This window comes from Schistocerca serialis, chromosome 9 (assembly GCF_023864345.2).
Source record: "Schistocerca serialis cubense isolate TAMUIC-IGC-003099 chromosome 9, iqSchSeri2.2, whole genome shotgun sequence".
In the NCBI taxonomy this organism is placed as follows: Eukaryota; Metazoa; Arthropoda; class Insecta; order Orthoptera; family Acrididae; genus Schistocerca; species Schistocerca serialis.
The window spans coordinates 202,099,383-202,112,338 of NC_064646.1; the positions used below are offsets into that span (position 1 = coordinate 202,099,383).

Genomic DNA, 12,956 nt, shown 5'->3' on the forward strand with positions numbered 1-12,956 from the left:
CAGCCTGAGACAAAGCCTGACACTGGTTCGTCAGACAAACTGGAGAGGCCTTCCGTTCAGCCCTCCGGAATGTCTTTCACCCCCTGCGACACCCTGAGACGACCTCCCACTCTACCGCAGGTGAGGGATCAGCCTCAACGCGGGCAGTATCCCGGGCAACCACAGTCGTAGTTCGATCTGGGGATGCATGGGACGAGCTGGCCGTCCCCGACGAACCCCCATCCGGACCCCCACAGTGATGCCCATTGGCAACAGCCTCAAGCTGTGTGACCAAAGCCAACACTGCCTGAAGCTGGGAGCGAAGGGATGCCAACTCAGCCTGCATCCGAACACAGCAGTTGCAGTCCCTATCCATGCTAAAAACTGTTGTGCAAAGAACGTCTGAACTAATCTACAGAGAGCGCAAACAAATCGACACAAAATTTAAACGGTTATTAAAATACAAGATTGCCTAGTAAATGCAGTAATGCTGCTACTTGCGCACTGCTAACACACTGCTCGGCGGCGGAAGGAGACTACGCGATTTTACCCTATTCAGGTACTAAAACGCGATGCTACAACTATCAAATACTATAATACGCTCGAAATTTATGAATTAAACAATGGAAGTACCAAAAACACGCAAAGAAATTAAGAATTAAACTATGTAACAAATGCGTGAGCTAGGAGTATACGACTTGCTGCTGCAGCTGCTTATCCAACGGCGGCAGGGAGCACACTGACTGTGACCGACCGACACTGGCCGTTCAAAACGAAAACAGAAGACAGACGACTACGCGAATTTACACTATTCAGGTACTAAAACGCGATGCTACAACTCTCAAATACTATAATACGCCCGAAATTTATGAATTAAACAATGCAAGTACCAAAATCACGCAAAGAAATTAAGAATTAAACTATGTAACAAATGAGTGAGCTAGGAGTATACGACTTGCTGCTGCAGCTGCTTATCCAACGGCGGCAGGGAGCACACTGACTGACCAACCGACACTGGCCGTTCAAAACGAAAACAGAAGACAGACGACAGACGACAGACGACAGACGACTACGTGAATTTACACTATTCAGGTACTAAAACGCGATGCTACAACTCTCAAATACTATGATACGCCCGAAATTTATGAGTTAAACAATGCAAGTACCAAAAACACGCAAAGAAATTAAGAATTAAACTATGTACCAAATGCGTGAGCTAGGAGTATACGACTTGCTGCTGCAGCTGCTTATCCAACGGCGGCAGGGAGCACACTGACTGACCAACCGACACTGGCCGTTCAAAACGAAAACAGAAGACAGACGACAGACGACAGACGACAGACGACTACGTGAATTTACACTATTCAGGTACTAAAACGCGATGCTACAACTCTCAAATACTATAATACGCCCGAAATCTATGAATTAAACAATGCAAGTACCAAAATCACGCAAAGAAATTAAGAATTAAACTATGTAACAAATGAGTGAGCTAGGAGTATACGACTTGCTGCTGCAGCTGCTTATCCAACGGCGGCAGGGAGCACACTGACTGTGACCAACCGACACTGGCCGTTCAAAACGAAAACAGAAGACAGACGACAGACGACTACGTGAATTTACACTATTCAGGTACTAAAACGCGATGCTACAACTCTCAAATACTATAATACGCCCGAAATTTATGAATTAAACAATGCAAGTACCAAAATCACGCAAAGAAATTAAGAATTAAACTATGTAACAAATGCGTGCGCTAGGAGTATACGACTTGCTGCTGCAGCTGCTTATCCAACGGCGGCAGGGAGCACACTGACTGTGACCAACCGGCACTGGCCGTTCAAAACGAAAACAGAAGACAGACGACAGACGACAGACGACTACGTGAATTTACACTATTCAGGTACTAAAACGCGATGCTACAACTCTCAAATACTATAATACGCCCGAAATTTATGAATTAAACAATGCAAGTACCAAAATCACGCAAAGAAATTAAGAATTAAACTATGTAACAAATGAGTGAGCTAGGAGTATACGACTTGCTGCTGCAGCTGCTTATCCAACGGCGGCAGGGAGCACACTGACTGTGACCAACCGACACTGGCCGTTCAAAACGAAAACAGAAGACAGACGACAGACGACTACGTGAATTTACACTATTCAGGTACTAAAACGCGATGCTACAACTCTCAAATACTATAATACGCCCGAAATTTATGAATTAAACAATGCAAGTACCAAAATCACGCAAAGAAATTAAGAATTAAACTATGTAACAAATGCGTGCGCTAGGAGTATACGACTTGCTGCTGCAGCTGCTTATCCAACGGCGGCAGGGAGCACACTGATACACGTCCCTCATAGCGTGTTGCGAACTTTCCAGTAGCCTCGTCGATCAAAGTGGCCGTCAGTGATTTCCGCCAGTTCTCTGCCTGGTCTGCTGCTCATTGTCTTTGCTAAAATGTTGTCTTCATTACAGCGGCTCATGAGAGCAGAGATGTCAAGTCAAGGTGGTGTCATGGGGGATCATACGTTTCCAATGGAAAACGATTCGTTTCCCTGTAGTATGCGACCGAGAACTGACATGAAAGGCTAGAGTTGCGTTATGTAGGCCGCATCTCATCAGGCACCTCACACTTGACGGGAGACACTATTGCTCCAAGCACCTTTACGTGATCAGCGTGCACTCAGAACTAAAAAGTGCGACATGGCGCGATAGATGGGCGTATTGAAAACACTGCGCAACAAATCACCTCAAAGCCCCTCTACGTTTTTCAGTGTGGTTTCATTTTCGCGACCGATCGAAGGTTAAGAAAATAGCCCTGGAACAAAATCTTTTGACAGTGAAGCTATTGCAAAGAAGTGGTTACTAAAGGCGACATCCAATTTTGTCTACAATGTGACAACAGCGGCATATATTGCCGAATTCGTACCTACATACTCGGGACACAGATTTTTAAACATAAAAATATTAAGTATAGAGGCAGGGTTTACAGCCTATAGGCACTGATTGTAGTTAGGACTTCACAAATAAATCCCATAAACACATTGGTGCTATGCATGCCACCATAGGCATTCACAGGCATTGTCAGTTTCAAAACAATGCGACACTACCTTTTTTGTAACATGAACCAGCATTTCGGCTGGAAGATTTTACGTACTGGACTACTGTTTAAATGTGTATCTAAAGCTAACATTACATCCAGGGATGCATAAACTGAAATATTGTCGTTCGATTATGAGTAAGAACGGAGGTACACCATGTCTTATATGACTACAGTTCCACAAACTTTTAGATTTCAGCTACCAATCGAGCTATTCCAGACGCTCAGATATTTTATGTAACAAATAAAAGGAGTCAGCTGCCACTACCTACAGGATTTATATAATCCGCAGCGCCTTAAAAACCACGTGCGAGGTTTTCATATTATCTCGCTCAGTACAGGCAAACTATTAATCCTACAGAAAACAAACGTTTTTGTAGAAAATTTTGTGTAGTTAAATTTGGTACTGGGACACATTTTCGTTGGAAGCCACGGTTTGCGAATTATTCAACAAAAAGGCGTTTGAAGATCAATTTTGTATGTTTTTCTGGAATAATTCGAAAACGTTCTTAAGCCAAAGAATACTACTTTATTGGTAGCGAGCGGGAGGATACGAAAATCTTGCGTGTAGTGTTTGAAGGCCTTGTGGATTGCAGAAAGTCCGTAGGTCCGGTCTGCTGAATCACGCTGTACATGAGGGTGAACGGATGATTTCGTGGATCGCTTGCACTTCCCAGTGATCATCAAGATACGTATTAATGGAATTTCCGCTTTTGATGGGTAACCAGATGCTTAAAAATCTTTTTACTGAAAACAAGCAGCTTTCCTTAAACGTCTGAGGATTTAACATACAGGACCACTGATGTAACATGGAGCCTTGCTATAGGTCTTTATGGTGCTATTGACGACAGAAGTGCAATTTGACCTCCCGAAGGTGTGTAAGAAACCAGGCTCACTGCTAGCTCTAGATGATGTTCGTAGCCCGCGTCCCAGGAAGTCTTTCAACAGTCCATATTGGCACTACGTTTAACGGCCAATCTAACTGCGTCTTTTACGCTAGTTCCGTGAGGATTACTCGGCAACATTAAGATTCCAGGCACCCACGTATGTTTTACATGTTAGTATTGAGGTTTCCATGGTTTTTTTTTATCAATTATAATTTTTTACTTGTAGTTCGCTGTTGCTACTGGAATTTACATATTTTTATTTCGTGATTTAGAGATACTGAGTAGAGCTCTAGACTCTACAAAATGGAGTGCCAAGTGGAGAAAACAGAGCATTTCCGACATATTATTCTGTTTGAGTTTAGTAGAGGGGATAAAAACCATTGGTCAGGGCACAGCAAGTGAATAATTTTCTCGTTTTAAGGAGGATCCTTTTGACGTTAGTGACTCACCATTTTCGAAAAGACCTTCGGTGTTTGATGAAGATCGCTTAAACGCATTACTCCATAATGGTCCACGTATGTTGTACGGGATAAGTAGCAGAGTACGGCATGCTCCAGGCCAAAATCACATGAATCATCACTGCTGACATCTATTGTCGACAACTTGGACGCATTGCAGAAGAAGTCCCAGGTCAACAACCAGAAAGACTGCGTGAAGTGATGTTACTCCACGATAAAGCCCACCCGCATTCTCGTAGACTTAAAAAGCACTTTACAGGATTTGGTTGGAAGATCATTCCGGACCCACCTCATTCACCCTACCTTGCGCCCTCAGATTTTGAGCTGTTTCGCTCTCTATCGGACAGCCTTCAAGGAAATTGCACTCTTGATATGCCCCGCCTCAAAACCACGTGATTTCTACAGTTGCGGAATCGAAAATTACCAAGAGTTGGGAGACTGTTGTACATATTGAATGAAAATATATTGTTGATGACTAATACCTGTGTTATGTCCATCTCTTGTGTTCATTAATCTTACGGAAAAACGCTACGACCTTACGCATCAACGAGTATCAGAAGCCTAGGCAGGTACCAGGGAATTAAACATTGACCTCTATGCGTCGTGGTCTTTTGCTCCCTGTTGCAGGAATCCAAGTAATTTTTTGATAAATCTAGAGGAATGTGATATAAAGATACATCCAGTGTGGCACTATCGAGAGAGCGTGCACAGATAGCTAAAGTGAAAACACGTCCCTCGCGATAAGCTGCAAATCTTGGTGCGAGTCCTGGTAAGGCATATATTTTCATATATCACTATTGGGTAGCAGACTTTAAGTATTCGAAACATCTGAGCAGATACCGGTGATGTCCATGCCGCAGTTGTAGTGGACAGAACTGAAATGTAAGTAAATTTGTGTTTATAACTGACATAACTGCAGGTCTTTCATCTTCATAGTGCACCTGATTGTAAATGTCATGGTAACTGCTAATTTACAGTTTTACTCAGCAACTATTTCACAGAAACTACTTACTATTCAAATTTACTAACGGATTAGCTGCATTAAAGGTGGTATTTTCCAGAAACTTTTGTTACTAGCTTACGAGTCTGCTTTTACAATTATTGTACAGTCCATAGTTCTAGAAGTTTAGTATTAGTGTTTCTGCCGTAATAAGTTGTTTTACATACTTTAGCAGTGCAGTGGATCTGTATTGTGACATAGACTGAAAGTCATCCACTTAAATTTATTTCTCATTTTTATTTCAGATAACATGGATTCCCATTGTCATCTACATTCCAGCACTCGCTTTTAACCAAGGTAAACAGAAATTCATGTGTTTTACTTGTACAGAAAATGTCTGAGCGTCTTCTGGACAGTTCTAAACATTACTAATGCCTCGAAATTATTTCTTAATCGAAAACAGGTCGAACACAATAGTCGCTGGATCCAAATTCATTCCGATTTCTAACGCATATTTACCATGAAGATTCACTGATTAACTACTTTACTCAATACAGAGAATAGAAACTTACCCTCTATTGTCTGTTGAAGCCTAATTATGAAACACACATTGTACATTGCCTTCCATGTAGTGACATTGAACGAACAGCCATGTCGGATTACTAGCGGACGTCACAAAGTCAGTTATACATTTTTAAGGGAAGCGAAGTAACTTTTATTCAATGCTGTACTACACTTCAACACAAGTGTGAGACTATTTTCCAACATAGTCCCAAGTCCACTAAACAATGATAGAAACGTTCTATCAATCGTTCAATTCGATAGACATCCGCTCCTTGGTCACAGAGCCATTCAATAACCGGTGTGTGAAACGCCGCATCTTTGGGAAGTCTCCCTCTCTCTCCGCCATCCCCCCCCCCCAATCCCACCCCCTGATTATCCGCAAACAATTGCCCGACAATGTCGTCTGTAGTCGAACGCGATGGCGTCCTTCTCGACCGTGATTACCAAAGTTTTTGCGACCTTCGTCAAATTCTTGACATCATCTCACTGTAGCCGTTTTCGACATTGCATTTGGTACACATATAGCCAAAACTTCAAGATGGAGCTGTGTGAAATTTAGACTTTTTTTCGTCAACTCTCGAACTCACCTGCGTACGTCGGCTTTCGAGTGCGTTTCCAATTACCACTCCATTTCACTCTCACCCTGTGATGCATCTGTTATCCGTGCCGTAGCACAACCCTGTCGTCAGGAAACCCGAAACACGCACTGACAGTGCGTCACATGTCCGAAAGAACAGACAACATTTCGACCCTGCAGCCACTATGAATCAAGACGCAAAGGAATTAATGCCTTTCGCTGCCAATGTGAATCGATTAAATTGACGGGGAAGTTGAATATTTGGGCTGGCCAATATTAGGACACCGGTTTCCCACTTACTCGGCAGATGCGTTGACCATAGTGCCATCCCCACACGGCTGCATACCACCCCAGCACACCTCCTGTCATACACTAAGTCTCTAATTATCCGCGAACTACGGATGTTGTGCCCGTGCTAATGGTCCTCCCTACTCATGACATTTCGCCGATTCCTTTAAGATGTGTCCGAAAGAAGAGACCCACATATACAGAATGGTCCATTTATCGTGAACGGGCCAAATATCTCACCAAATAAGCGTCAAACGAAAAGACTACAAAGAACGAAACTCGCCTAGCTTGAAGGGGGAAACCAGATGACGCTATGGTTCGCCCGCTAGATGGCGCTGCCATAGGCCAAACGGATACCAACTGCGTTTTTTAAAATAGGAACCCCCATTTTTTATTACATATTCGTGTAGTACCCAAAGAAATATGAATGTTTTAGTTGGACCACTTTTTTCGCTTTGTGATAGATGGCGCTGTAATAGTCACAAACATATGGCTCACAATTTTAGACGAACAGTTGATAACATGTAGGTTTTTAAAATTAAAATACAGAACGTAGGTACGCTTGAACATTTTATTTCGGTTGTTCCAATGTGATACATGTACCTTTGTGAACTTATCATTTCTGGGAACGCATGCTGTTACAGCATTATTACCTGTAAATACCACATTAATGCAATAAATGCTCAAAATGATATCCGACAACCTCAATGCATTTGGCAATACGTGTAATGACATTCCTCTCAACACCGAGTAGTTTTCCTTCCGTAATGTTTGCACATGCATTGAAAATGCGCTGACACATGTTGTCAGGCGTTGTCGGTGGATCACGATAGCAAATATCCTTCAACTTCCCCCACAGAAAGAAATCCGGGGACGTCAGATTCGGTGACCGTGCGGGCCATGGTATGGTGCTTCGACGACCAATCCACCTGTCATGAAATATGCTATTCAATACCGCTTCAACCGCACGCGAGCTATTTGCCGGACATCCGTAATGTTGGAAGTACATAGCCATGCAGTGAAACATATTGTAGTAACATCGGTAGAACATTACGCAGGAAACCAGCATACATTGCACCATTTAGATTGCCATCGATAAAATGGGGGCCAATTATCCTTCCTCCCATAATGACGCACCATACATTAACCCGCCAAGGTCGCTGATGTCCCACTTGTCGCAGCCATCAGGGATATTCCGTTGCCCAATAACGCATATTATACCGGTTTACGTTACCGCTGTTGGTGAATGACGCTTCGTCGCTAAATAGAACGCGTGCAAAAAATCTGTCATCGTCCCGTAATTTCTCTTGTGCCTAGTGTCAGAACTGTAACGACGTTCAAAGCCGTCGCCATGCAATTCCTGGTGTACAGAACTATGGTGCAGGTGCAATCGATGTTGATGTAGCATTCTCAACACCGACGTTTTTGAGATTCCCGACTCTCGCGCAGTTTGTCTGCAGCTGATGTGCGGATTAGCCGCGACAGCAGCTAAAACACTTACTTGGGCATCATCATTTGTTGCAGGTCGTGGTTGACGTTTCACGTGCGGCTGAACACTTCCTGTTTCCTTAAATAACGTAACTACCCGGCGAAGGGTCCTGACACTTGGATGATGTCGTCCAGGATACCGAGCAGCATACATAGCACACGCCCGTTGGGCATTTTGATCACAATAGTCATACATCAACACGATATCGACCTTTTCCGCAATTGGTAAACGGTCCAATGTAACACGGGTAATGTATCACGAAGCAAATACCGTCCGCACTGGCGGAATGTTACGTCATACCTCGTACTAATACCTTTGTGACTGTTACAGTGTCATCTATCATAAAGCGAAAAAAGTGGTCCAACTAAAACATTCATGTTTCTTTATGTACTACGCGAATATGTAATAAAAATGGGGGTTCCTATAAAAAAAACGCAGTTGATATCCGTTTGACCTATGGCAGCGCCATCTAGCGGGCCAACAATATCGCCATCTGGTTTCCCCCTTCAAGCTAGACGAGTTTCGTTCTTCGTAGTTTTTTCGTTTGATGGTTATTTCGTGAGATATTTGGCCCGGTTACTATCAACGGACCACCCTGTATAATTAAGGAAAGGACGATCAATGACCACTTCATTACGAAGACATACCATGCTCGAATCCTTCCCGTATTCGACGATGCCGCGAGTAATGAGGACAATGGAAAACGCCACTACTTTAGCAGTGTGTAGATAAGTGGAGAATTTGGGTCTGATTTGAGGTGTACTACGGTATTCCGTCTAATTGTGATGGCCACTGTCTCCGGATGACACAAATTTTCAATTTTCCGCATTGATGTTTACGTCTCATATTGCGTCAGTCGTTGGGGACGATCTAAATGCTGCATTATTTTTAAAGAATCAAGCTTGCCAAGATCGCTTGTCATTATTTTTATTATTATTACCAGTTTCAACTGACCTATGCTGTCATCATTGGATCTGACAGTTACAAAAACAAACATCCCAGCTGAAGGTGGCTTCAACATATACGATTTCATATAATCCCCGTATACTCTACAGCAACATTAAAAGTACCTCGTGGCATTATTAGATGTAGACGCTTTTTACAACACAGAATGTCCAATCATGATGTTGTGTGACATGGTAATAAAAAGTTGCAGGGAACCTCAGCATGTCAAAAATAAAATACCAAACAACTGACACTTACAGCATGTTGTGCTCATGTCTCAGCGTATACTAATCACTTGACACCACAATGGGGACTTAGATAGCATAACATTTTCACAGATAAGTAAGTATACCGTTGTTTACATGGTTGTGTCCGAAAATTGATAAATTTCGATACATGTACCGCATCATCTCTCTGATCTCAATAAAATTATTTTTGAGATAGTTTGTGTAACATTTTAAATCGCGCATTTAAAATAACATTATGTCTTGAAAACATACAGTGTTATTTCTTATAAATGTAAAATTTGGAATTAAATATACAGTGTCGTCCTTTAGCTGTTAGCCTATAATAGCTACACTTCCATGGCCTTTTATTTTCAAATTAGTTGGTAGTAAAATAATGAAATATACTAAGACGATATATACAACATGTCTACATCTGAGTACATCCACCCACCTCAAGAATTTACTGGTACCGTTGTCATAAATCACTGTAATGCTTACATAATCGTTTCACTGTCATATCAGACAGAGTAAAATAAAATGTGGCCTTAATGTAGCAAAAGTGTTAGTCGAAGTTTATTTAATATTTTCAAAAATGATCAAATCTGTGTGTGGAATCTTATGGAACTTAACTGCTAAGGTCATCAGTCCCTAATCTTACACACTACTTAACCTAAATTATCCTAATGAGAAACACACACACACACACACACACACCCTTGCTCGAGGGAGGACTCGAACCTCCGCCGGGACCAGCCGCACAGTCCATGATTGCAGCGCCATAGACGTCGAGAGGTCAGTTTGTGCACAAAATCCTGCACCGATTAACACTTTCGCAATTGTGGCTGGTTATAAGCCGACATGGCTCAGTGTTTATGCAGGGAACTTCTGACGCCGTGTGGCGTTCGTACCTTGACGAGCTGCTGCGCTTAAGCCTTTGCAAAACGAGGTCCGACACGATATCAGGAGGTATTCCATGACTTTTGTGACCTCAGTGTATATCGGATTGCAACAGCGAATAGAAAGGCTGCAGTGCAGCTAATGACTTGTCAGTTCACTGAAGTAGAGTTCCAACTTCGGAGTTGCCGTCTCATCAGGGACCAACAGTTTTTCATGGGGAGCGGAGGTCACCCCCGTACACCTTTGCATCTTCTTACTTCACGCCACAGAACGCAGAGAGCAACACAGGTACAGAAATTCCGCCATTATAACCTCTATAAAAGATATAATATTGCAATACTTTTGTTATTCTGAATTACGATGCAATGTTCCTTCGAACATTCATCCATGTCCGAAGGAACATTGCAACGTAATTCAGAATAACAAAAATATTGTAATATCGTATTTATCCACCAACACAGCGAGAGCGAACTATAATGTTTCCCAGGGGTACGTGAAAACACATAACGGATGTGCGAGTGCAGGTAGCGGACACAGGGTCACGGCATATTGAAGGTTTGGTCTGGCCGAGAGTCGTAATCGGCTATTCAAATGGTAAGGCGACCGCTCGTGATAAACGCCATATTCGAGTCCAGGTCTGGCACAAATTTTCAATGTCATCATTCTGTTACACACGTGACAGCCGTCCACGATCGCAACTGCGAATACATTTAATGTAGCGATGCAAGGTGTGATACGGTGCGTCAGAAATACCTCAGCTGATGCATTGCTTAAAGGCAGCACGCTATCATTGCACCAGGTGACGGTGTGATGAAATGGGGTCAGTTACGGGTATGTCTTCGTTTCACGCTACAGATGAGGCTGCTGGTGAACTTACTGTCAGATCTACATCTATATTCTGCAAACTAGCTTACGGTGCGTGGCAGAGGGTACTTTCGTGTGATACTTTGGTGTACCACTGTCACCTCCCCCTTTCCTTTGATCCAGACGCATAAGGTTCTCAGGAAGAAAGATTGTCGGTGTGGCTCAGTGTAGGCTCCAGTCTCTCTATTTTCATGATCTTTTCGCGATTTATACGTATTAAGAAACAATGTATTGGCTACTAGTAATGTCCGCTCTCGGAATTTTAAGAGTAGACCATAGCGCGAAAGAAAACGCCTGTCTTGTAGCGTGTGCCACTTGAGTTGCCTGAACATCTACATGACGCTTTCGCGCTTATTAATTGAACCCGATGCGAAACGTGCTGCTCATCTTTGGGCATTCTCTGTTTTTTCCATCTATCAGATCTGGTAGGGATCCGACACTGATGAGAAATATTCAAGTACTGGTCGAACAAGTTGGTCTAATGTTACGTGGATACTTTTTCACGATAAATCATTATGATGTGGAGCGAGTCATTTTACGTTCCACCACAAATTAATCTGTGAATATGGTGAGCTGGTGATTTTTTTTTAATTCGTCTACGAAACAGAAGGAGCTGTCAATGAAACACTTTTTCAGTTTTTTCCGAGTTTTACTTTTTTCATCTACCGCACGTTTTATATCCCTCGGTAAATGATCAAATTTTTTTGTTGCAATGTTGAGAGTTTTGTAAGCTACTTCGTTTGTTGACAGATTGCATTTGCTGAGGATTCTTCCAATGGACCTGGCATATGCCTCATCCTCAATTAATTTTATGTGGTCTTGCCACTCCAAATTGTTCCGTACTCCTACTTCCAGATATTTTGTGGAAGTAATTGCTCCCACTGATTGTTCTGCAGTCGTCTAATAATAGAGTAAACGATCTTTCTGTGTCTGTATTCGTAAAACGCTACATTTGCTGATGTTGCTGGTCAATTGGCACACCCTGCAGCGAGCCGCTGGGCCGTTGCATCTCTTCCTGCAGTTTGCTACAATTTTCTAGTTTTGCGACTTTTCTGTACACAACGGCATCATCCGCGAAAAGTCCCTATTGATTTTATTTTGTTCATGCGTCTGTTTGCCCTTAACGCCGCAGACGAGGTGTACTTGACAATATCATTTACGTTGTGCGATCGATTTGTTACGTATTTGCTTCTCAGGACTAAGAGCAGACGGATGAAAGCACATTGGCTTAAAATACTCGACAATACATTTTCTGTGCCAACGGCCTTGCTGCAGTGCCAACACTGGTTCCCGTCAGATCACCGAAGTTAAGCACTATCGGGCTGGGCTAGCACCTGAATGGGTGACCATCCGGCCTGTCGAGCGCTGTTGGGAAAGCGGATTGCACTCAGCCCTTGTGAGGCAAACTGAGGAGCTACTTGGTTGAGAAGTAGCGGCTCCGGTCTCGTAAAATGACATACGGCCGGGAGAGCCGTGTGCTGAACACATTCCCCTCCGTATCCGCATCCAGTGACGCCTGTGGGCTGAGGATGACACGGAGCCTGGTCGGTACCGTTGGGCCTTCCAAAGGCAGTTCGGACGGAGTTAAGTTCTTTTTCTGTGTGTGATGTAGATGAAATCACTGTAAGGAACAAACAACTCCAGTGGCTTCGGAGAGTGGAAGTGAGTTTGGTACCAGAAATGGCGACGTTTTCACTGCAGGAAAAGCAAGTACTCATTTAAATCACTCGTTTT

General features: G+C 43.0%; 1 protein-coding gene across 1 annotated transcript in view; it reads left to right on the plus strand.

Moving 5' to 3' along the window:
- Positions 1–12,956, plus strand: part of LOC126419467 (sodium-coupled monocarboxylate transporter 1-like) — a 166,531-nt gene that overhangs the window by 36,186 nt on the left and 117,389 nt on the right. The window contains exon 4 of the mRNA XM_050086654.1: positions 5,677–5,728. Within this exon, the coding sequence (XP_049942611.1) occupies positions 5,677–5,728 (52 nt within the window). The remainder of the gene's footprint in view (positions 1–5,676; positions 5,729–12,956) is intronic.